The sequence below is a fragment of the Rhamphochromis longiceps genome, linkage group LG8, assembly GCF_057381845.1.
Source record: "Rhamphochromis longiceps isolate RC_006_pf linkage group LG8, R_longiceps_female_GT1.1, whole genome shotgun sequence".
NCBI lineage: Eukaryota > Metazoa > Chordata > Actinopteri > Cichliformes > Cichlidae > Rhamphochromis > Rhamphochromis longiceps.
The window spans coordinates 2,739,910-2,766,197 of NC_140564.1; the positions used below are offsets into that span (position 1 = coordinate 2,739,910).

At 41.3% G+C, this 26,288-nt stretch overlaps 1 protein-coding gene across 5 annotated transcripts in view; it reads left to right on the forward strand.

Annotated features, from left to right (window-relative positions):
- The window catches only part of LOC146662889 (exocyst complex component 6-like), a 67,407-nt gene that overhangs the window by 18,882 nt on the left and 22,237 nt on the right, over positions 1–26,288 (forward strand). For 2 of the 5 annotated variants that reach the window (XM_085415476.1, XM_085415475.1), the window contains exons 2-20: positions 4,638–4,809; positions 9,331–9,378; positions 9,517–9,607; positions 13,413–13,458; positions 16,631–16,684; positions 16,882–17,032; positions 17,120–17,278; positions 18,186–18,254; positions 19,066–19,149; positions 19,781–19,827; positions 19,991–20,111; positions 21,265–21,336; positions 21,417–21,514; positions 21,855–21,960; positions 22,086–22,195; positions 22,301–22,412; positions 22,489–22,623; positions 23,063–23,242; positions 23,956–23,985. In XM_085415476.1, coding sequence (XP_085271602.1) covers positions 4,638–4,809; positions 9,331–9,378; positions 9,517–9,607; positions 13,413–13,458; positions 16,631–16,684; positions 16,882–17,032; positions 17,120–17,278; positions 18,186–18,254; positions 19,066–19,149; positions 19,781–19,827; positions 19,991–20,111; positions 21,265–21,336; positions 21,417–21,514; positions 21,855–21,960; positions 22,086–22,195; positions 22,301–22,412; positions 22,489–22,623; positions 23,063–23,242; positions 23,956–23,985 — 1,885 coding nt within the window. Of the gene's footprint in view, positions 1–4,637; positions 4,810–9,330; positions 9,379–9,516; positions 9,608–13,412; positions 13,459–16,630; positions 16,685–16,881; positions 17,033–17,119; positions 17,279–18,185; positions 18,255–19,065; positions 19,150–19,780; positions 19,828–19,990; positions 20,112–21,264; positions 21,337–21,416; positions 21,515–21,854; positions 21,961–22,085; positions 22,196–22,300; positions 22,413–22,488; positions 22,624–23,062; positions 23,243–23,955; positions 23,986–24,189; positions 24,654–26,288 lie in introns of those variants that run through there. The other 3 variants (XM_085415478.1, XM_085415480.1, XM_085415479.1) reach the window with 2 other exon arrangements.

The following is a 26,288-nucleotide window of genomic DNA, read 5'->3' on the forward strand; positions in this document are numbered from 1 at the left end:
GCAGGGAATCAAATCCCGCAGTGCCAGACGTGTTCCGCTGCTGAAGCCAGTGCATGTCCAGGCCCGTCTGAAGTTTGCCAGAGAGCACATGGATGATACAGCAGAGGATTGGGAGAATGTCATGTGGTCAGATGAAACCAAAGTAGAACTTTTTGGTATAAACTCAACTCGTCGTGTTTGGAGGAAGAAGAATACTGAGTTGCATCCCAAGAACACCATACCTACTGTGAAGCATGGGGGTGGAAACATCATGCTATGGGGCTGTTTTTCTGCCAAGGGGACAGGACGACTGATCCGTGTTAAGGACAGAATGAATGGGGCCATGTATCGTGAGATTTTGAGCCAAAACCTCCTTCCATCAGTGAGAACTTTGAAGATGAAACGAGGCTGGGTCTTCCAACATGACAATGATCCAAAACACACCGCCCGGGCAACAAAGGAGTGGCTCCGTAAGAAGCATTTGAAAGTCCTGGAGTGGCCTAGCCAGTCTCCAGACCTCAACCCCATAGAAAATCTGTGGCGGGAGTTGAAAGTCCGTGTTGCTCGGCGACAGCCCCAAAACATCACTGCTCTCGAGAAGATCTGCATGGAGGAATGGGCCAAAATACCAGCTACTGTGTGTGCAAACCTGGTAAAGACCTATAGTAAACGTTTGACCTCTGTTATTGCCAACAAAGGTTATGTTACAAAGTATTGAGTTGTATTTTTGTTATTGACCAAATACTTATTTTCCACCCTGATTTACGAATAAATTCTTTACAAATCCTACCATGTGAATTCATGGATTTTTTTTTCACATTCTGTCTCTCACAGTTGAAGTGTACCTCTGGTGCAAATTACTGACCTCTGTCATCATTTGAAGTGGGGGAACTTGCACAATCGGTGGCTGACTAAATACTTTTTTGCCCCACTGTATTGTGGGGAGCAGCATATCTCAAAGGCACAAAGTTCCCACTCCTGTGTCACTGGCAAAATAATTTGTGTGTATTCCTCCACATAAATGAAATAAATAAATAAAATGAAGCAAACTGTTACTTGCATGAGTCTCATTATAGTGAGACAGCTGGATACAAACCCTACACGATCCCTTGGATTAAATTAGACTGAAAGTTGTTGATTAAAATTTCTAAATGGTTTTTTAAGAAACTGTAGCACTTAATATAGCAAAAAGCCATCAGACTGTTGTTATCCTGGCTCTGTGGAAAGCAGATAAACAGCTCAGGTCTTCATAAGAAAAGCTCCTAAATGTGAATCTGTGACAGTTGCTGCAATTATCAAATTCAAATCCTTGGATGAAATGGATCAAGTTTCATTTAAAATGATGGATGTCTGTGTCCAGATCAGTATCTGACTGCAGTTTGCTTTTGCTGAAGATAATTTTCGTTGTTGCGTTGCTTTTTTTGGCACAGCTGCAGCTTTGCTTCATGGCCGATGTTGCAATGCCATAAATTTCAAGCTTAATTTAAATACATGTTTATCACACTTACAAATAAGCCCAGCGGAGACAAGTCACGGATGAAAGGCTAAATGCTGTTTTTTATCCATCAGAGATATTTGATTGATTTGCTGATGGGAAGTTTTTGACAGATGTTTAAATACTGTTACAGTTACTTCTCAAGGCAACGTAGACCCGGGTGAGGTGGCTTCAAAATAATATTGCATTATATCAAGGTGTTTTTGTGCAAGCAGTACTTTGAGCAGTAGGGTTTAAGGATCATTATTTAATTTTTACCACAACATGTACTAATATAATGTCCTGTCAGATAGCCTTGTTGGACTGGACTGGTTCTTTTATACCTGAGCCCTCACAATGCTTTACGCACCTTTCCTTTCATACAGTCCCAATCAAAAGTTTAAGATCACTTAAGAAATGTCAAAAATCACATTTTGATCTTTTTGATTGAGCTTCAACATGCAACAAGAAGAAATGGGAGTGAGACAAAACACTTTTTGAGCATGCAGTTTACTGAAAACAGTGCTTACACTGAAACAGGCTGTTTTACAGCTGATCAAAAGCTTAGTACCACGTGCGCTGGCAAAGGTCGGCAGCCTATTAGCCTGGGACTAATAAAGGTTATCTTAACTAATCTTATCTTTACAAGGCCAAATCTGTGCAAAAATGTGGATTCAGTATACATATGTGCATAGAAGTATTTACCAGGGAAATTCAATTAAAAACAGGTTCAAAGTATTCCTTGTTTTTATTGGAAATATGGAAAAATCTAAAAGCTAAGAACTGTATGTGTCAAAGATAATAAACCCTACAACTGTGAGAAAATGTTTTTGGCAGAATGAGCTGGAGTAACTTCCTGTCACATTATTTAAGGCTTCCATGAGACTCTTCTCATCTTTGCCTCACTGCAGTTTGTTATCTACACAGATTCTTTCTCAGCACTTCATGGACTGGTGTTTGTCTTGGCGTGCAGTGTAAACTGTGGGAGCCTTTATACACAGGTGTGTGGTTTTCTAAACAATGGCAGTTCATGTCGCTGCAGGTTGACAGTAGTTTTGCAGAACAATTATTATTTGAGGTCTTGGTGATTCGCAATTCATGGAGTAATTCGGATTTCCACTCAGTATGTGTGTATACACCTCTCTGCATTTAATCTCTGTCTCTTCCACAGCATGTCTTTATCCTGTCTTCTTCTCTCACCCCAAATGGTCACAGCAGATGGCCCCGCCCCTCCCTGAGCCTGGTTCTGCTGGAGGTTTCTTCCTGTTAAAAGGGAGTTTTTCCTTCCCACTGTCACCAAAGTGCTGCTCATAGGGGGTCATATGATTGTTGGGTTTTTCTCTGTATGTATTATTGTACGGTCTACCTTACAATATAAAGCACCTTGAGGTGACTGTTGTTGTGACTTGAGTGAGTCACTGGTAGGTTCACAACAATACTCATGCTATTCCTCTTCAGTGTCACTAGATGGCGTAGTAATTCCATTAAATGGAAGGTTATGCCAGTATTGTAGGCTGGGATGTAGCTGCTCGGCCATGAAACTCTCCACCAAGTGAAGTTTAGAGGTCTGTAGCGATCGACCTCTCTGCACTATGCACCTCCCTTTGTGATTTCACGTGGCCTACCACTTTGTGGCTGAGTTGCTGTCATTTCTATTTGCTTCCACTTCATTATAATACCTCTAACAGTTGACTGTGGAATATTTAGTGAGGAAATTTCACAGCTGTACTTGTTGCACATGTGGCATCCTGTCGACTTCACTGAGCTCCGGAGAGTGCCCCACATTTCTCTCACAAGTGTTTGTAGAAGCATTCTGCATGGCTATTATCACTCCTGGTTCAGGAAAGATCAGAAACATACAATACTTTGTAGTTGCCTTGTTATGTTCCTGATCTCTTCCTCGTAATTATTTTTACAAATGATGCAGTTGTGCTCATGCTAGATTTTCATACAAAGGCTGAAATAATTCAGTTTATTTGTCAAAACATGTCATAGAAAAGTATGTATGACATGTTTACATTCACCATGTACAGTAACAAAAACTGATCAGTGCAAGAAGCAATCAGGAAACGTTTATTTCATTAAAGGAAAGCTGACTGCCCGTTAAAACAAATGTGAAATATTCTGTATGTTCTGAAATGGAAAGTTCTACACCTGTTGCAGTATTGTTACTCCAGCTCTTTGTGCTTTCTTTGGATTGTTACCTTGAGCTCCCACTCTGTTGTATTTGGTCCCACTGTGTTTTAGTCTACCGATGAGAAGTAAATAAGAGAAGCCAGGTGCTAAAAAATAACCCTTAGACTCAAACGTTAGAACAGGCTTCTCCCCGCAGCACGCCGTGTAATAAATACAAAGAAAACGGCGCCGTTACAACTTATGTCTAAAACTGTATCGTTTCATGCGTCGGTTAAAACACTCGACTCCAGCTACACGACGCCCAGCTGGAAACACTTCACACAAGTCGAGCTGCCCGAGATTCACAGACTTTACAGAAAATGTTACATTTTTGTGATTTATATCGTTATCGGACGATAGATGTCTTATATCGGGATATGAGATTCTGGACAGCATTTACAGGGAGGCTCCTAATGTTTCATGAAGGATGAAGGAATCTAATCTGTATCAGCTTTGATACAGTACTAACACTCTGCTTTAGGTGTCTCTTGGTACATCTGACTGATAAGATGGGAATTTAAATTCCAATAATATACAAATATATACTTCTAAGGATATAAATAAAAATGGAATAGCAGCAAATCAGTGCACCTATTTATGTAGATATGGTCAAGATGACCAGTGTGTAAAAATCCAACATTGTTTGTAATTTCAGCTCACGTTTGAACAAAAAGACAGAAGCTGAAAGATGAGCGGCTCTGTTGACCTGAGAAGGCTGTGCAGGTTTTATCATTTTATGTGAGTTTTGTCAGTGAACGAGTACAATTTTTCAATTAAAACCGTGAAAAGTTTGCATTTATTGGTTAGTGGAGAGAGACCGGGGTTTGAGCACATGCAGCACAGGGCCACTGATCAGACTCGCACCGCTGCGTTTCAGCCATGTGGTCGCCTGCTCACCCACTGAGCTAAACTGGCACACATAAGAAAGGGTTGTTTGTTTTTTCATTTTTCTGTTCATGTTTTATCCTCTTTCTTCTGCTGTTTGTTAAACCATCTACTCCTCTTTCAGGTCTATTTATGATGACCAACCCAATGCCCACAAGCGCTTCATGGAAAAGCTTGATGCCAGGATCAGGAATCATGACCGTGAGATTGAAAAGATGTGCAATTTTCACCACCAAGGGTTTGTGGATGCCATCACAGAGCTCCTCAAAGTCCGTGCTGATGCAGAAAAACTGATGGTAAGAGAGATTACATTAAACATAACTAGCGACACCTAGAGGTGATAGTAAGAGAGTTCGCTTTTATTATACATTGGCTTTTTAATTTAACAGTGGGTGTGTGAACTCCTGCATTGTGAAGAAGAGAAAATTACAGCAGGTTTTTTTGGGATTATTGGTAATCTGACAGTGCTCAATGATCTGAATCATAAACCTTCCTACTGGATTCAGTGAAGCTGTGATCACAAATGCCTCAGCACAGTCTGTGACTTCAGATCCAGGCTAACGTTCCCAGTTCTTTCTTGGATTTCATTTAGAAAATTCTGACCAACGTGATGGTTTGGTTCGGAGTTATTTATTGTCACATGCGAAAGTTGAGGCTCTGGTGTGAAATTTATGGTTTTCAGGGTTTTTATCGGTTCTATGATTATTTTTATCGTTTTTATCGTTAACTCGGTTTCTCTGGGTCTTTTCCTGTGTGTTATGAATAAATCTTTTTTTTTTTTTGGTACCAGTCCTGGTTTTATTTTGTTGTATTTATCTGCGACACCTTAAAGGCCGGCCTGTGGAAATATTGTCGGACATAAACTGGTCCGTGGCGCAAAAAGGTTGGAGAGCTCTGGTCTAATCAAGTTTTTCAATTTTAAAGTTTCGGTTTTGATAAACAGCCAGCTCTGGCCTAGCCCTTTTATGTTTTTGCTACCTGCAGGCTCATCCCACTGATAGTCAGACTTGAAAGGCACTATCTTGGACTGCAGCTGGGAACAGTAGTCCCTGTATTGCTTTATGTGTAAAAGCTGGGAGCTGCAGCACACTGCAAATAACATGCTGAGCTCACTGAGGCTGCAGTCCCAGGCAGGTAAGTTGAAGTCCGTCTTTGGGACGGCTTACCTCTAAACTTTCGTCTCACTCTTAGGTTTACCAGGTGTTTCTGGCCCAGGAGACCCAAGCTCTGTTCCAAAAGCCATCCTCCTTGTTGGCTGTAACTGTCAATGTCTCTATTTTTCACCTGTTTCTTTGCTGCCAAATATCACACACTGCATATAAGGAATGGCTGTAGATTGCTACATGTAGTAGGGGTGGAGGAAAAAATCGATACTATGTAGTATCGTGATATTTTGTTTGCTAATAATGTATCGATACAGCGACAGCAGAAATCGATATTTTGTTACAAAAAAGGTTTTGGTGCTCTGACTTCAGAGCATGTTGATCCTTTTTCTGAGCAAGAATCCTGACACTGTCCAAATGTGTTTAACTTTTTTTTTGGCAGCAATAAACATGACAGTTTACTTATTTTAATTTAAGACATGTTTTATTTTAATTAAGTTTAAAACTTTTTTATTTAATGTAAAATTATATTTTGTTTTAATATACTTTCAAATTCTTCAGTTGCTGAAGGGGCTCCATAGTTTTCATAAATTGCATAGTTCAGAATAGCTATAATTGTACCAGATGCATTCAGTTAAGTTGGACTAGACTGTAATACAAACCGTTCAGTTTGTCAACAATAAAACTGAAATGAGAGAAAGACTGAGTGCGAGACTTTGATATTAGATAAAATGAATATTGATAAAGTTTACCTTTATGTTCAGAATCTGAATATCGCAAAATATTTTAAAAATTGCAATAATATCGTATCGTGGGATGTATGGTGATTCCCACTTCTAACATGTAGTGAGGTCACCTACTTTTTGTGGACTCTGCATTTAAGACTCAACATTAGACTTTTGGCCACATTAGTCATGTCATGGTATCATGTTAGTTTTGGAGCTAGTGAGCATATTTAGAGGTGGTGCTGTGCTCCGTTATCAGCTAAGGTTAGTGAGCTGCATTCCCAAACTGTATGGGTGCAAAGCACAGACACATATCTGCTAATTAATACAAAGTAACAGACTAAAATATCAGAATTTCACTTATCCACACCAAATCAACATCTTGGGCAGTCTTTACCATACAACAAGACAACAAAGCATACATATTTATATTTGTGTGTTGGTGTGTGTTTCAATTAATTATTCATATATTACTAAATAATACAACACAAAATTATACAGGGCGTTGTTGGGATGCTACTATGGAAGTAATCCCTGAAGATGGAGTTGCATAAAGAGGATGTGGGACCTATGGATACATCGAAACCCAAAATCTGGACTAACCGCAAAACAGCTAGTAGCTCAGTGTTTCAACATCCTTAAGAAGCAACTGCTAACACAACTAGAGATTTAGGAAGGACGGCACAAATGCTATGGCAAAGGGGAGCCAGGACATCAGGTCAGGGAGGAGATAGCATCTCTACACTCTCAGATTCCCTCCTAAGAAGTACAGTAAGTTGGACATACCTGAGGCCTTGGAAACTGCCAAGCAAAGACTCGCAGTATCTCATTGGCAGGGGAACAATATGAGAACAGCCCTACCAAAGCTGGAGTCAGAGCAATACTGGAGGATTATATGGGACAAGGATGCAACACACATATGGTTGGTGGAGCTAAGAGCAAACTCCAGTAACCTCCCTGAACAGGCCTCAGTTACCATCGCACTGTCAGACATCTAAGAAAGTCTCAAGTATGAAGAGTTGGACAGCATCAATTCCTGATATGAGTCATGTCAGGAAATTGGCTAAAGAAGCTAACTGCTCTCCATGAGTGTCGCACAAATGAACTAGCTACTAAAAGATTAGACACACCAAGGATGGCTAATTGAAGACTGGACAGTCGTGATCACCCAAGGATCTTCAGAAGGGACCCATCCAACTACCGGTCAATGACCTTCCTCAGACCCAAAACATGAAAGCTCCTATCAGTCATCATAGCAGCTAAGACAAACAGGCACATGGTTCAAAACATGAGCAGGACCCGGAAGGGAATAAGCAGAAACACTGAATGGGGCCAAACACCAGTCATTCAAGACTGACAAACTGAAGAACCTGAGCACTGCCTTGATTGATTATAAGAAAGCATACAACTCAGTGCATCACACATGGATCCTGGAATGCCTAGAACTTCATCAGCAATTCAATGGGGGCAACTTCAAGCCAGTTACACAATCAGCATGAAGTGCAGGATTATTCAAAGAGATGAACCCTCTCAGCCAGGACATCAACAAGACTACAAAATAGAGGAAATGCTAGCTATCTCCCACTCATCACATGGATGACATCAAGCTATATGCCAGGAGTGAATGAGGCATTCACTTGTTCATTCATATCACTAGGACCTACAGCAATGACTTTGAAATGTCATTCAGCTGAATGGGAAGAAAAAGATCCAGACAGTCAACACCTGCTGGTTGTCAGATACCTGGTGGGATAATCAAGTGGCCACAGGAATAGGAATAGACGGGCGATCGTGGCTCAAGAGTTGGGAGTTCGCCTTGTAATCGGAAGGTTGCCGGTTCGACCCCCGTCTCGGACAGTCTCGGTCGTTGTGTCCTTGGGCAAGACGCTTCACTCGTTGCCTACTGGTGGTGGTCAGAGGGCCCGGTGGCGCCAGTGTCCGGCAGCCTCGCCTCTGTCAGTGCGCCCCAGGGTGGCTGTGGCTACAATGTAGCTGCCATCACCAGTGTGTGAATGTGTGTGTGAATGGGTGGATGACTGAATGTGTAAAGCGCTAGAATTGAAAGGTTTGTCACTGAATCTGTGAGAAAGACCCTGTCACAAGCCATTAAACTCCGTGAAAGGCCCAGTGCACAGTCGATAGGCTCAGTTCTCCACGGCCTGGTTAATGGACATGGACAATGAGCTGATTACAAGGCTGAGCAGCTGTAGAAAGGGAAAAGAGAGGGCACGAAGAGATGAGCAGAATAGACATGCAACACCAAGTATGCCAGAACCAACACTGAAGTATTCATAAAATGCATATTGAATATATCACCAATTTTCTAGGTAAATGTATTTCTACAGGTGGTATTGGTGTTAGATTCTCACAGGATGTCAGTAAAAAGCCATCCAATCCACTCATGCAAAGAAATCAATCAACAGATGTCCATAAATGATGTGTAATAATGAGAAATGACACGAGGAGAAAGTATTAAAAACGCTTACTACAATTTGTTGAATACTTTGTACAAAAGCCTTTGTTGGTCAGAATGATTCTGCACAGTCTTAAAATCCTGAATGCTTCGTGGGCCCCTTCTATGAACTTTCATCTTCATCATCCTCGTAGATGACAGCAGATATTTATCAAGAATGTCTTGGTACATTTTTCCATTCATCCTTCCTGCAATTATTTGAAATGTCCCAGTGCCGTACACAGAAAAACAGTCCCACGCCATGATGTTCCCGCCTCCAACCTCACTGTTGGTATGGTGTTTTTGGGGTGAGGCTGTTTGACCTCCATACATGGTGTGTATTATGGCTATTATAGAGGTATGTATGCTCATCTTGAGGAAGGAAGCATGTCACCCAGTGTAGCTCCCCAGAGTTTGTGTACAGAGGAGCTCTTTTAAACATGATGGATTATGTGGAATTATAAAATCTTGTGGAAGATCAATGGTAAAATGATTTAAAGTTATGTAAATTATTAAACTTGTGTCTTTTTTCCAAAGGGTCAAGTGACAGACACTAATCGAAGACTACAAGATGCAGGCAGGGAGGTACGTCCATGCTGTTCCCCTGTGAAGAAATCTGCATGTACATTTACTGCAAAGAGAGTTCCCTATAAGACATGACTGTACTTAATCCCAGTGGTGCCCTCTTTTTCACTGTCTCCAACACTGCGTTCTCTCCCACAGGTGACAGCTCAGACAGAGGAGGTGATTCGCTGTCGGGTCCAGCAGAGGAACATGGCGACCACTGTGGAGAAACTCCAACTCTGTATACCAGGTACTAATGCTGCCTCTGCTTCAGTGAGAAAGATTTTGTTGTTCAGTTTTGAACAGTGTTATCCAGCTGGCTGACCTCAGGAGTCTTTATATATATATATATTAGGGGTGCAACGATACACAAAATTCACGGTTCGGTTCGGTTCGATACTTTGGTGTCACGGTTCGATATTTTTTCGATACAAAAAAAAATGTTCATGCCTTTTTAATTTGTCATTTATTAAAATTATAAATATATATTTTAACTCAAAAGTACAGTTTTTAAATTTAACCCTAACCCTTGTGCGCGTTTTTTATTTTGACAGCGAATGCGCACCTGCGGACCACTTATGTGCAGCCCTGGTTATTTAGCTCGTCATATTGCAGCCACAGAAATAATTTTGTCCATGAAACCATAAAGCTGCACTTTCTTTTTGCCTTATAGTCTGATTTGTCATAACTTCTCCGTTTTGTGGTAAGCTTTTCTTTGGCTGTCACTTCTTCACCCTGACCTGTCTTATTTGGCTCAGCAGAACTAAAATATATATCTGTCTGTGAAGGTTCTCAGTCATCCAGGTCATCGTAGTCAAATATAAATCCTGCTACTTTTACACACGCACTCACATAAGCTCAGCGATTCTCTGCGCGATCAACCTCTCACATGTTTAAGCTGCGGGAGATTTCACTTGTCATGTTTGCATAGTAAGCTAACGATTAATAAGACGATGTCAGAGGAATTGGTGCACAAATTATCATCACTCACAGATCAGTGCTGTCGCTCTCTATACACAGTTCGAGCGATTGCAAAGTGAAAGCAAAAAAACAAGCGCAAATTCAAACGCGATTTCAATATGTCACATATTGACAGTGGCTCACCGATGCCAATGACATAATTACCCAGCTACATTTCTGAAAGAATGCAAAAGCATTGACATATATTTTTCCTTCCTACAATAGCCCGACGGGCAGGGAAGAGATAGATTTTGGTAGCCCGACTGAAAGAAATCGCTAGCCCCAGGACGTTGGGCTAGCGATATTGCGAGCCCAGTATCTGATTGAGGAATCACTCATCTTTGGAAAAGAGAGTTTATTACAGAGAAATGTCTCTTTCCAAAATAAAAGCTATACTATCCGCTTCTTCTGGGCTATATTCTCAGCAGCATAAGGAGAATCATGTGCTAACAGCTGTCTAAATGACTCGGCTAAAGTTAGTAGCATGCTTGCTTGTTTTTGTCTGCTTCCACTTGTCTTTGCACTAGGATGATGTCGGTGTAAATGTGCAGTCATATTCGTTGTGTTCCCACTAGTGCTTTCAGGTTAATCTCGTTGAAATGACCTTAACGCCACAACACGGCAAATCTCCGTTAACGAGCTACCGCCGATCGCCCCGTGCATGGGGCTAGACGGCCAACACGTTAACGAGCTAACTGCGCTAACACACTAGCTCCCACCCATGTAATTGAGCATTGCGTGGCACATCCAACATACTGTTTTACTTTAGTCCATGACTCGCTTACCTTCAGGGTCATACGTCACATGAAAACCAAAATAATTCCAAACGCCAGATCTGAATGAGGGTGGGGGAGGTCCATGTTGCAAGGAGAGCTTAACTTCTGTCTTGCTAGCTTGCCCTGCGCTCTTCCTTCTGACGATGCTGTCTGTGTTGAGCGCTCAGTGGATCTGCGCTCGACAGTGCAGCCTAGGCGGAGTAGTCGAACGCAGATTCACTGAGCGCTCAACACAGACAGCATCGTCAGAAGGAAAGTTGATAAAATAAATTACAAATGTTGTATTGTTCGATACATATGCGTACCGAACCGAAAGCACTGTATCGAACGGTTCAATATCGATACGAATATCGTTGCACCCCTAATATATATATATATATATATATATATATATCATAGTTTGAGTATGAGCTGTCACAACACTGTTTCCACTGCTACATGTGATTCCTTATATAAAGGAATGGAGATGTGGCATGATGCAGACTGGATGCAGACTGAATGCAGACTGGATGCAGATTGAATGCAGGCTGAATGCAGACTGGATGCAGATTGAATGCAGGCTGAATGCAGACTGGTTGCAGATTGAATGCAGACTGGATGCAGACTGAATGCAGATTGAATGCAGACTGGATGCAGACTGGATGCAGATTGAATGCAGTGAATGCAGACTGGATGCAGATTGAATGCAGACTGAATGCAGACTGGTTGCAGACTGGATGCAGACTGAATGCAGATTGAATGCAGACTGGATGCAGACTGGATGCAGATTGAATGCAGTGAATGCAGACTGGATGCAGATTGAATGCAGACTGGATGCAGATTGAATACAGACTGGATGCAGATTGAATGCAGACTGGATGTAGTGAATGCAGACTGGATGCAGACTGGATGCAGATTGCATAAGCCTGCTGGTTTAGATTTTGTCTTTAATAACATGCATGCAATGTTAGAATAATATAGGTCAGTGCACATTCCATGAATACGCGGTTGTTTTTTGTGCAGGATAAAATATTTATATCCAAATATTAGTGAATGAGTTCAGTGAACATCTACCAAAAAACATTTAGAATCAACTCAGGCTGCTTATTGCTTGTTGAAGCTATTGATTATTTTAGTAATTGCATAATCTATTGATTATTCTATCGATTAATCAAGTAATCAGATAAGAAATACTTTTCTCTCATTAATGAGTCATGTTGTGAACTTTAACTACATACATCATCTGTCAAAGTCAATAATATGAGATATATATGAAACCTAAACCAAGGCATAAACTCTGAGTGTTAGTGGCCCATTTACATTTCTCTTGGCTGGTAAAAATGCTTTTATTTTTAAATATTAATGCTGTTAATTAAAACAAAATATTTCAAATTCAATCTGAAAAATATTATGGAAGTCTTAAAATGAACATGGTCTAGTACCCCCCCATGCCCCCCTTTAGACTCACCCCTGTTCGCTGCAGGTATCACTTCCATGTAAAATACCATTCGTTAGCTTATGCAGCAAGCTGTAACATTTAAACTTGGTGTCAGACTAAGTAATCAGTTCATCTGCATATTTTAATTCAACTTCTGGAGGATTACTGCAGATTTTTCTCTATGTAAAAGGGTTTATTTGTACGCTGCTTCTAAAAACGTTTGTTTTGCAGGTCTGTTTTCAGTTCTGTGGTGACAGTGGCACGCTACAGAGCTGTGCGTTAAACGAAGCATCAAAGCAAAGAATTGTGTCAAGAAATTTTTATAATCATATAATTATGTAAATTACTCGATGAATCGTTGCAGCCCTAGTTCAGTTACATTTGATCCTCTGAAAATGAGAGAATATAGATAAAAATGGCTTTAACTCATAAGCAGTTAATTCAATACTTAGTTTTAGACTCCTTGAAGTAAAGCTAAAAATCTGCACTTCAGTCACATCTGTAGTTTATAATCCACTGTGGTGAGTTTTGTAAAATTCCTCACTGACTCTTTATCAGTGTGTGGATACTGAGTCAGTTTGTTTAGACTTTAATCTTGCGTCCTGTGACTGCCTCCAGCCTTCCCAGCGTCATAAGCTGAAGAAGCTGATTATAACCTTAGTTTTTGGGTATCAAGTAAAAATTATTTATGCATGCTTTTATCTGGCATGTGTAATATTGGAACTTGTATAGCACCTAAGCTGCTGCAACAGTGATGCATCAGTGTGGAGGTCTGCAGTGCAGTGGAGCCTACTGGTAACTAAACATGTTATCACTGTAAATGTGATGTGTGATGAGCAAAACTGACTGAAATGTGTGAACTATCAAACTAATCCTGCTTCCTGTCATTGCTCCCTTTGCAGTGCTAGAAATGTACAGCAAGTTAAAGGAGCAGCTGGAATCCAAAAGGTAACCATCATAAAGCATTTCACCACAGTGTGACCTTGTTTACAGTTTTAAGTCTTTCTTTGGCAATAAAATCACAAGTAGAGAGCGATAAATACAATCAACTCGATACATCATGGTCCAATCATTTAAACACAGCTGTGTGTTGTAGTTTCACCTGATGTGTCACTGGTAAAGATAAATAAATAAAGATAAAGACATGTCAGAAAAAGATGTTATCAATGCAGGATGTAGTAGTTCCTTTTTGTTAGCAGCCTGTCAGAGCACAGGGTGTACACACCTGCTGTGGGTTAGAGGTGGACTGACGTCTCAGTTATGGTCAGACGGGGACATCGTGGTGCGTCAGCTTTTATGTTACCAGCAGAGACCCTGTGACAGTGACATATGATCACATGACATGCTAACTGGTTAAAACTGGGCTGCCAAGATGTAGGAAATAGTCAGCTTTACATTCATTCTTGCATACGTAGTGACAGTGTGGCCTGGAATAAGTTGAGAGTTTATAAAGACTCCCAAAAGTTGAGTTTGTTATCATAAATCAATCTGGGAAGCCTTAAAACTGTAACAAGTTAGCTAGCTTGTAACTGTGACCTTCTTGCCAGCAAATTAAACATGTGATTATCGACTAGGGCTGAACGATTATGGAAAATAATCTAATTGCGATTTTTTGCCCCAATATTGCGATTGCGATGCGATATGCGATTATTTTTTAAGGTCTTTGTCTTCTGTATTATTAAACAAAGACAAGCAATACATCATATAGTATGGCCAATACTATATTACATTAATTTTAAACTGTTCTTTCCTGGAAGACAGACCTCTGTTATGATGACATGAGGTGATGCATGAATTGATGACTGACATTTTTATTTAACTTCTTCAATCACAACAGTATATTTGAACATACACAATAGTTTATTTTTAGCTTACAAACATCTGAGCATAAAGTGCTGACAAGGAACCCTGGTGTAAACATTAAAATGAAAGTCAGTACAATGTGCAGATTGCAGAAATATACATAAACAAAATCAGTGGCTTTACCACACTCAGTTTTTCGACATCTGTGAACTACTAGACAGTCATTCAATTAAAAAATAATATTAAATAAATAAAACTAATAAATAAAAAATACACACATCTTACTGATCTCTGCAGTCAGTAACATTACACATAAAGTGCAAACATAATAGCAATTGTATAAACACACACACAAACACGCCTTTAAAGTTTAAAGGCGTGAAATTGGACGGTCTAGTTCTGATTAGCGTCACCGCTGTCTCGGTGGAGTTTAATAAACTCGGCCGTCTGCTTCTTGCTATCTAAAATATAACCAGACACTGGTGTAAATTCTCGACTGTCTCATACTTCTGTTTAATAAGTTTTCTGTTTGACGTTTAGTCAGCTGTGTGAAAACCAAGGAGGAACCCACCCGGGGGATTAATAAAGTTTTATTTTATCTAATCTAATAACTTTAATCTCAGCCAAACCGATTTACTCACGAACAAACAAAACACTGAAAAAAGCCCAACAATAACATTTTTAGGTTGTCTAAGTGACTTATATATCACGTTTAACCCGAGCAGCGAAACTCCGCGGTGATCTGAAAATGATGTGCCGGGAGTTGTGCCGTTCTCGGCCGCATCAGTAACCCTCGAGCTCCCGGCTAGCTGTCGAGCTGGTGGGTAGCAGACGCCTCTGAAAACGTCGAAGCACTTTTGCAAATATGGGATATCTTGATAAACCGAGCAGATATTTGATGTTTACACAACTACTTTCTCGCCTGAAAATATGTTAAAAGTTTATTTTGTGACCCAGAAAGATTAGTATGAGTAATTTTAAAACTTAGTAGCGGCCGCCATTGCTGGAAACTGGAGTTTGGCTGGGCCGCGCTATGAATTCTGGGATATGGTAGTAATTTGGACAGCCTTCGGCGCGTCGCTGTGACGTAATCGGTCTACAAATGCGGCCTCAGGAGGATGCAGCCCATGAATTGTATAATATAATCGCAGCCTTTGCGGTTAGAAAATTGCACTTGATCATGTCGCGATATTATCGCAAATGCGATATATCGTTCAGCCCAATTATCGACTGATTAATTGACATGTTGTTGTATTTGCATTCCTTTTCTCTCTCTGTCACTTCCTGTCTGCGACACCCTGCCAACACCATGCCGAAACCAAGCCTGAACCTTCCAAAATAAGATTCAGGAAGTCATCCTTTATTGTTAATTCTAAACATTTCTAATTTCTCTTTCCAGTTTAAAATCTCACCGACTTTTCAGCTCATGTTCTGCTAGCTTGTCTAAACTTTACAAGCCTGTCTCTGTAAAGAGGGGAGGGGTGTTCACTTTGGACAGGAAATATTGACCCTTTCTTGTTCATTACCATGTACCAATTAAGAGACTGGAAGGAAGTGCCCTTGCTCACAGGAAGGCCCCCCTTGCTGCTGCTCTGTCACGGCTTAGCAGGGGTGGGTTTAAAAAAAAGATTTCCTGATTCAAAACGATTTTAATTTGCTGCACCCGACGGCACGTACGCACACACGCCATCAGTGCTGAAAGCTGTCGTCCTGGCACTTTCTCCTTCCTCCTGACAGCGTTTACAGTTGATGAGTGTCTTCTGTTCATTTGTGTATAATACAGTTTGAACCAATTAGATCCATTAGATCAATTAGATCATGCTTATCAGCATCATGATGGGAGCTCAGCACGCTGACCGTTCACTGAACTCTTGTCATTTGTGCCCAGAATTAAAAAAACACAAATACTTTGTGGTTACAGAATAGACAATAAAAAGAAAATACCAAATATAGATGTACAGTGTATGTACATGCAGATATAGGTCATACTTTGTTGTTATTTATTATTTACTATCATTGTATTGGGATGGGTGTTTCCCTCAGACATTTACTGTTGGCCCTGGGCTCAGTGGATGGGTTACAGTATATAGTTCAGATGGCCTGAAAGCACCGGGGGTCCCCCAGGTGTAGCTGGAGGATCTGAGGCTTTCTTACTGTGTATTCATTTGACAACAGAAACAGTGTTTTCTTAGTTTAATCATTCCTTGTGTTGCTACTAAGTTTCCAAGTCCATTTGAAGATTTAATGTTAAATGGTTCTAATAAGTAGCAGTAGTTCGGAGTTGTTATTACTAATGCTGTGCTGTTTACGTCTACAGATATTATGCCGCACTAAAAACCATGGAGCAGTTGGAGAAGGTCTATATCCCAAGGTAGGATCAGACGAAGGCTGCTGAAAGAATGTCACAGTAATGTTGGCTCGACATGAGAAGCTAACAGGTGTCAGACTGTTAGTCTGCCAGCTGTTGCACTGCACTGCTTTTTAAAATGTATTTCTTTATTGATTTTTTGAATGAATGTTGGATCGGACTGCTTTTCTTTTTTCATAGTTCTGATGTATCCCTTGCAGGGTCAGTCAGTACAGGTTCTGTCAGATCATGGCTGAAAATCTGCCCAGACTGAGAGAGGAGATCAAAGACATCTCCATGTCAGACCTCAAAGACTTCCTGGAGAGCATTCGAAAGCATTCAGACAAGGTTGGAGAGACTGCCATGAGACAGGTATAGAGCTTTTTCCTTTTTAAATAATTCAGGTCATAGCAGGGAAAAAATAAGTCAAATTGCTGACGTGTGTGTTTTTGTCTTCAGGCACAGCAGCATAGGACCTTTAACAGTGCAGTAGCCAAGCAGGCCAGTATGGGCCACTACATCAAGCCCGTGTACTCTCTCAATGAGCGAACTCATGCTCACACTCCCAACGGCCTGCTGATGGATGATGACACTGGAGATGATGAGGCTGATGAAGAGGTGAGATAAGACGTGTGTGTAGCTGACGTGGCGGTGATGATCAGATACTGATGTCTTTTAAAGAACCATGGCTGACAGCATAAAGATACAAAATTAACTTTTTTCCAATGCAAATCTTTTTTTTTCATAAAAGAAGAGATTATGAAAGTTTCCACTGTTACAGGATCGTCTTTTCCTTAAACGACTGAAAGTAAAGTGCTTTGCTTCTGGACAGAGATACAAATAATAAACTTGAGTACGTCCACCTTTACTTACCAAATAAAAGCAGATTCATCTAACAAAACAAACTCAGGTACATGTATATACTTATATAATTTTTAAATTCAGCAGGTAACAGTGCATCGACCCTCTTTTTTTTTTTACTGTTAATTTTCCTTCGTACTGCTGTGATGTGCAGCTCTGCTCCATGTGAGGCTAACCCACAGGTGAACGCCTGAGATTCTGCTGCCTGGCTGCTCAATCGTTCTTCCTTCTTCTCTAGTTTTCTGTTATTATATTTTCATCAGACATAACAAATGTGCAGGTGGATGTTAGTCAGTCATTAGTTACAGAGTGATCCATTTGTCATGCTGCATAATCAGGAATTCTGTAACTAAGTTTCTATAATTACATAAGACAGTTTTGTAAGCAGGTCACCTGCTAAGGTTCGTGGTTCGATCCCTGGCTGCTCAAGTCTGCGTGCCATAATGATTCCCAGTTGCTCTCCAATGCATCCATCAGAGTATGAATGTATGTGAAGCTCTATGTTAAATAGAAAGCACATAGCAAAACGTGCTTCTGTGAATGGCTGAATGAGGCACTGTGTAAATCACTTTGAGTGCTCAGAGCAGGAACGAGTCCATTTACCATGACCAAATAACCAGCATATGAAGAAGCAGTTAAAAACATTCCATTTGTGTTCTTACAGATTCTTACAGCTCAGGATCTGGTGGACTTCTCGCCCGTCTACAGGTGTCTACACATCTATACTGTGTTGGTAGGTGTCTGTGGCGAAAGCTAATAACTAATGCTATCCATTGGTCTGCCTTATTTCTCTGTTCATTGGATTTTGATTATCTAATGACAGCTATGCTAATTAAGTGGAATCAAGGTTATAGTGCTAACATCCAACGTTACCCCTGAAATACAGCACAGCTGTTTCATGATCAGCTCCAATGCTTGTGATTACATCAGAGTCTCAGCTCTCCTCTCTGGGTCACCTAAGATCTGTTTATTACCTAAGCCCCATGAAGCCCAGAGCAGGTAAAAAGGACGGGGATTCAGACACAGGAAGGTGAAGTGTGGACCCAAATGCAGACAACGAAGATGAAGGTGGATGTTGAATAGAAAGCGAGCCTTTATTTTAGCGAACACAACAACAAACAAAAGCAAAGGACGACTACATGAAACCTGACAGAACAAAGGAAAACACACGCCATACATACACAGAGGATAATGAGGAAATAGGAAACAGGAGGGGAACGCAGCCGAGACTAATCAGGCATGACGAGACGGGGAGGAGAGCAAAGCTATAAACGCTAACAGGACACGGGACTGTCAAAGTAAAACAGGAAATACATGAACATAGAGACAAGGATGACTGTAGGTAACACAAGGGACCTAACAACAAAACACAACAACTAGAAATCACCAAAACACTAAAGAAGCAAGAAATACAAACTAAAAGCCACCGAGTCTCCAGACCCAGGACCAGGACAGTCTGGGATTTGATAGTACCTGAGTGTTCTGGTTTGTAACATCATGTATCATAGTTAATTGATCTATGTCTGTATTCTGTGTGTGTGCAGGGTGACCGAGAAACATTTGAGAACTACTACAGGAAACAGAGGAAAAAACAGGCCCGGCTAGTTCTGCAGCCGCAGGCTAACATGGTGAGCAACACAAGCGCTTAAACATAGGTGTAAAGCATATGAATGAAATTCAGACAAGCGCTCGGGGGTTTTTCAGTGGGCCTTTCATTGTGACTACATGGCACTAAACACAGTCTGCCTTGTATTAATTTTTCCTAGAACCTGTGTATTTCTTACTATGACTAAATAGATTACTCACAGATCGTACAGCAGCTGCGATCCAGCTCTGGCAAAGCTTAGAAAACCATGACTGTTACTGTTTTTTCAGGGGGGAAATAAACAGCTGTACTTTGTATTTAAAAAGTTATAAAGGATGTTTTAAAGTTTTAGGATAACATCAGGAAAAAGCAAAACAGCCCCAGAGCAAGATGCTACCACCAGCATGCTCGGTGCACAGATAGGCGGCACCATCTCAGTCCATATCTTTACTATGGAGAGTGGTGCTGGTTCATCAGCTTCCAGGTCCCAGCAGGCTTGAGCCTCGGTGGTTCCTGGGATGAAGTCACAAAGCAAAAGCCATGTCAGACAAGAGCTGCAGAAATACAACTTTTAACTTATTTTTTCTCCCTCCTATTTCAATATTTGCCTTACTGGTGACTGTTACGTTTGCATCTGTATTAACATGGCTTTGTGTCTATTTGTGTGTGTTTAGCATGAGACAGTGGAAGGCTACAGAAGATACTTCAATCAGATTGTGGGGTAAGATGTTCCTTTCAAATGCTCATCTGGCTGTTTTGTTTCACTGTGAACCTAAATCTGTGTGTGTGTGTGTGTGTGTGTGTGTGTGTGTGTGTGTGTGTGTGTGTGTGTGTGTGTGTGTGTGTGTGTGTGTGTGTGTGTGTGTGTGTGTGTGTGTGGTCAGGTTCTTTGTTGTAGAGGACCATATCCTCCATGCCACTCAAGGGCTGGTGACCAGAGCTTATACTGATGAACTGTGGAACATGGCGCTGTCCAAGATCATCGCTGTACTCCGGACACACTCTGTAGGAGCACACACACACACACACACACACACACACACACACACACACACACACACACACACACACCTCTAATGTCTGCAGGGCATTGACTGTGAATGGAAAAGATGCTGTTGAGAGTTAATAGAAATGATAGTTCCTTCATTCAGTGGATGATACACCCCTCACAGGTCAGCACACCCACAAACACACTAATGATGTCACTATTAAGAGCAGAGGTCAAAACACACATACACATGCAGGCAAAGAGGAGGCCATTGTGACCTTAATGAGAGACAGATTGCAACAATAACAGCAGATAAAGAAGGCATATTCCTGCCCGCTGGAGCCCTGTCAGTTGTAAATGACCCCGAGGATTATGCTAACAGGCTGGAGAATAGGCCGCACAGCATGGGTGAGAAGACTAACAAAGACCTGGTGTCCTCTGTGCCCCTCTGCTGTGCTCTGACAAAAGCAAGTCCACATTGTCGGGCTCCTGCACTTACAGCGAGTGCATGGTCAGCTAAAAGTAACAAGGCTGCATCAGATTGTTTAAAAAAAAAGCAAAACTAAGACATGCAGATGATATACTTAATGAGTAAAATTCTCCCAGTGCGGGTTAAATAAATACAATATGCTTTCAATAGACAACAAGTCTGAGTGCTGAGTGTCCAGTCTCAGGCTGTGTTCATATACAGCTGTGCTGCTCTCAGGGTGATAAATTGCCCTACTCTCTGGAAAAACGAGGGCCTTTGTTAATGCACTGGCTTAACTTGTTTGTCATGTAGGCAGACTTCCTATAAAAATATACCTAGTTAAAACTCTACACAGTATACAGTGCAGTTACTTCATATGTATTCAAAGGCCCAAAGTGGGTCATGGAGCAGGACGATGATCCTAAGCACATAAGCAAATGTGCTGCAGAGTGTCAGGAAAGAAAAAGAATCTGAAGTGTGCTACGCCTAAACAGAGCTCAGTGAACTGAAACAATGTTGTCAACATGAGAACTTCTCACAATTACAAGTTCAGTTACTGCTAAAGGTGGTCGGACACGCTTTTGAATGACAGGGTGCTCAGTTTTCAGAGGACTGCAAAGACTCACATGAACATAGATTTAGGAAGCAAAGCAGGTAATGCGACGTTAGACCAGTGTGTGGTGATGACTCTCTTTCTGCAGTCATACTGTGACGACCCAGACTTGGTGCTGGAGCTGAAGAATCTCATAGTCATCTTTGCTGACACACTACAGGTTGGTTAAGAGTGGGACTTGACTTGTTTGTGACTCTGCCGTGTGAAAACGTGTTTTCTGACTGTGTGATGTTTGTGCAGGGGTTCGGCTTCCCGGTAAACCGTTTGTTTGACCTGCTGTTTGAGGTTAGAGACCAGTACAACGAAACCCTGCTGAAGAAATGGGCACTGGTTTTCAGGTGGGCTTCACTCACGTGTGGCGTCTGCCACAGTAGGACGTGCAGAAACACAAATGACAATTTGACAATAACAATTGTGTTTGCGGTAAGGCTTTCTGCTGTGACATCCCCGTCTGTATGCAGCCTGCATATTTTGTTTGAACAAAGCAGAGCAGCTAAAAACACACAACTAAAACCAGAATCAGCTTTGTTCGTACTGTTTCAGCAAAGCATCAGCACCGTGTGAGGGAAGTTGTTCTTTTTTTCACATCATTGATGCTGAAAATGGCACTGAGACGACATTAAACTGAACTGAACAAACAGTGGAGACCAAAGATAACTCTGATCTGTGTTCCCATAGAGAGATCTTTGAACTGGACAACTACAGTCCCATCCCAGTGGAGACAGAGGAGGAATATAAACTGGTTGTCAGCCGCTTTCCCTTCCACGATGCTGAGATAGAGAAGGTAATGTGTTCAAGTACCACCGTCTCCCCAATCTGGCACGGTTGCATCCACGTAAAAGAAAGATTTCCTAAAAGACAACTAGTGTTGGATGAATATTAATACAGTTTTTCTGTGTGCATAAGCAGCAGGACTTTCCTAAGAAGCTGCCAATGTCCCAGTCTGTCCCTCAGATCTACACCCAGGTCAAAGAGTTCATTTACGCCAGCCTCAAGTTCTCCGAGTCACTACACCGCAGGTACACTACTCTGTGTTCACTCGCCACACGAACACTTATACATATCTAATCTCCCCGGACTGCCGTCTCTTCACTTTGCAACTGTCAAGTATTTTGTGTGTCCAGTTCAACAGAGATTGATGACATGTTGCGAAAATCTACCAACCTGTTGCTGACAAGAACTCTCAGCAGTTGTCTGCAAAACCTTATCAAGAAACCTCACATAGGACTGACCGAGGTTAGAACTGCTCACACACACACAGTCGTGAAAAGCATTCAGGATTCAGGCTACAACTGTAACCTTGTCTCTGTAGCTGGTACAGATCATCATTAATACCACCCACCTGGAGCAGGCCTGCAGGTATCTGGAGGAATTCATAACAAACATCACCAACGTCTCCCCAGAAACAGTTCACACCACAAGACTCTACGGACTGTCGACCTTCAAGGTGATTTGTGCCTTTAGCAGTCACCTTCTTCATACCTCGGTTGTGATGAGTTTACTGTTAGCTTTCTTACCTCTGAGCAGTCTGGCCATTCTTTTCTGACTTCTTGCATTTTCATCCGGTGAACAGATTCACTTTTTTAGTCTAGAAACTGATATAAGAGAATCCCAGTAAATCAGCAGTTATTGAGACAAGGCCAGCCACGTTCAGAAACACCTTTGTTCATCGTTCTGATGCTCAGTTCTTCAGCAGGTCGTCTCTGCTTCCATCCCTGATTACATTCAGTTGCTGCCATGTGATTGGCAGATTAATGAGATGTTAAACGGGTGTACTTAATGAAGTGGCAGAAGTTGAAGATCTGTGTCTCCATTCCAAAAATGAATGCGTGTAGGAAGAACAATAATATTTGCTCCCATTAACTCTTGTGAAAACATTGTTCCAGGATGCTCGTCATGCTGCAGAGGGAGAGATTTATACCAAACTGAACCAGAAGATCGATGAGTTCATCCAGCTAGCAGACTACGAATGGGGCATGGCCGAGTCTGACGGCCGCGCCTCAGGGTATCTCATGGACCTGATCAACTTCCTACGATCTACCTTCCAGGTGTTCACACACCTCCCGGTGAGTGTGAGCCGCCTCCAACCTCTACACGTTAGCTCAGCACCTCTGTCTGGGAGCTGTGGAACATGAACAGTGTGGGGTTGTGTTGTTGTTGTCCTTTCTGTTCACACACTAGCTGTATGGCGTGCTGTGAGGTTGATCTTTTGTTGATAATACGAATGCATGATTATTTTTGTTTGTTTGTTTTCCTTCCCTGACTTCCCACCATCACTCTGTTGTTTTTTACGCCCTCATAGCATTTCTGTCAGATTGTAGGTGCTGTCTGAAAAAGGTTTATACTGTGGATATCACGTTGAGCTATGTACACGTTGCAGTGCTGATTTCTGCATGATGTGCTGTTACTGGCTTGTGCAATGTTTTTGCAAACTGACATCATCTCCAACCCAACGGAGCACATTAGATAGCAAAGTGTAAAGGATTTGATCAGAAACTGTTATTTGAGCTCACAGCCTGATTGGTCTGTTGGCTGTACCTGCCCTTCTCACCTGCATGTGCGACTATTTCTCCTTATTATCTCCTGCTGTGTCTCCATCCACACCTTCTGTAATGCACAGCTTTGTAACTGAATTTTTTACTCCTTGATTAATTTGACATGTCAAGCATGCAAGATATCTCTAGCTGTCCATTTATTGTTGCCACATTTCTTTTCCTGTCCTTTCCCTCTTTCCCTCTCCTTCTTCCATTTTTGGTTGGTTTGGGGGTTCTCTGCTCAGAATAACAACAATGATCATGCATCAATGTCGGTGAGTATCCCTGCCTGGATTTATAACACTTTGCTGCTAAGCTACAGGCAGAATGGCGATACAATGCATGCTAATGTTTGCCTTCAGAAGTCCCACAACTCTAAGCTTGTGGTTCTGCCATAGACTGAATATAAAAGATTGATGTAGCCACCATGACATCACCTATGAGGTATTCCCATTGTGAGCATTTTGTTTCCATTTTAGCTCTTTGAAACGGGACATTACAGGATAGGCGGACCTTACTGTGGCACAGGGGGACACTGCAGGCTAACTGGCTCAAGACTTGACAAGTCTGCAACTCAGCACTTTTGCTTTGGCTTCACTTTTCAGACATGAAAGCTATCTTTAATATACAATCTGGAACTGTTGCTAATGAAAACATTCACAGACCATAATTACATTCAAACTTGAGCAACAGATACTTTTATCTGCGGGAAAGCTGTGAGACCAAGGATGACGTAACATCCACTGCATATGAAAGCTAAGGCCAGAATACTGCAATTCAGCTCACCTTTATTTATACAGCACCAAATCACAACAGCAGATGCCTCAAGATGCTGTACTGTAAAGTAAAGACCCTGCAATCAGTCTTTACCTTGGCAACAATGGAAGGGAAAAACTCCCTTTAACAGGAAGAAACCTCCAGCAGGACCAGGCTCAGGGAGGGGCGGCACAGCCGGTTGGGGTTAGGGGAGGAAGCACAAAGACAGAGCCAGACATTTATAATAACTAATAATTAAATGAAGAGAGATGTGAGTGAGTGAAAGAGGTGACTGAAGAAGAAGAAAAACTACATCATGGAAATCCCAGTTTTTTCATGCAAATTGTTTCAGTGTGTTTCTTGACTCCATTTGCTTTTGAAGCCAAGGTTTCATTTTTATCTCTGCTGTTGAATGTTGAATGTCCTGTTAGCTTTATAAACAGTGGCACAGTGGTTAGCACTGTTGCCTCACAACATCCTGGCCAGGGCCTTTCTGTGTGGAGTTTGTTTATTCTAGTTTTATTTTATTGTCTATTATTCTTATTTTGTTTTACTATTATTTAGTTTTCATTATTGTTTAATACCTGTTTTATATTTTCTTGCTGTCTGGAAATAACTTTGGTCAACTACGTTGTGTTTTTTAAACTGCTCTAAAAATAGAGTTGTAATGGTTGGAAATTAGAGTCCACTGGGATCTGAGTGCAGGGTGGATATTACCTTCAGTACGGATGCCTGCTTAGAGGAAGGTAGGAAATTAAGAACAACTAAGGTCTCTGCAGCTGTCTGTGAGTTTGTTAGCAAGGGAGCATAATTCAGGCCCATCTGCAAGGTGTAAAAATGTTGTGTTCTGGCCTCACTTTCAGTGCTACAGTAAACTACATGTAACTCTGAACTTGATGCCAGTCACTGCTAACCAGGAACACCAGCTGACTGGTGTTTATATAGTGAACCTGGAAACTTCTTTGAGGCCACACCTAGCAGCTACACTCGGCACACTTTACATAAATAAAACTTCTAAACTCCAGGGAATAGATTGTTTTATACTAGCTGTACTATACTTTATGGATCAATTCAAAGTTCGTTCAAAGTTGCATTTCTAACACTTGAAGGAGATTTAACATGAAGCACTTCCAATTTGTTCAAGGTGCCCATGTGAAACAAAATCCAGGTACCAGATATTCAAATCAAATCCAAAACAAAAAATCAAATTTATTTATGTAGCACATTTAAAGACCGAAGTACACCAAAGTGCTTTCCAGTAAAACCATGATACAGATAAAAATCACAATATAAAATATAAATTACAGATATAAAATAATTACATAATCTAAATGCAGAGCCAGATGTAAATTACCCTAATTAGCCTCGAATGCCAGGTTAAACAAGTACGTTTTTAGAAGTGATTTAAAAGATTCAATAGAATCTGATGCGTGAATGTCGAGAGGAAGATTATTCCATAATTTGGGTGCGGCAATGGCAAAGGCACAGCCTCCTCTGGTCTTCAGCCGAGACCAGGTTGCACTAAGAGCAGTTGGCCCGATGATCTGAGGGCTATACAGACAGAGGAGATCAGTAATCAGGTGCCATATTATTTAGGATTTTATAAGTAAACAATAACATTTTAAAATCAATTCGATATTTAATAGGAAGCCAATGTAAGTTGGCCAGAACAGGAGTGATAGTATCATACTTTCTAGTGCCGGTTAAGAGACTTGCTGCGGCATTTTGGACCAGCTGCAATCGCTGGAGGAGGGAAGATTGGAGGCCCAAGTAAAGAGAATTACAATAATCTAGTCTTGAAGTGATGAAAGCATGAATGAGT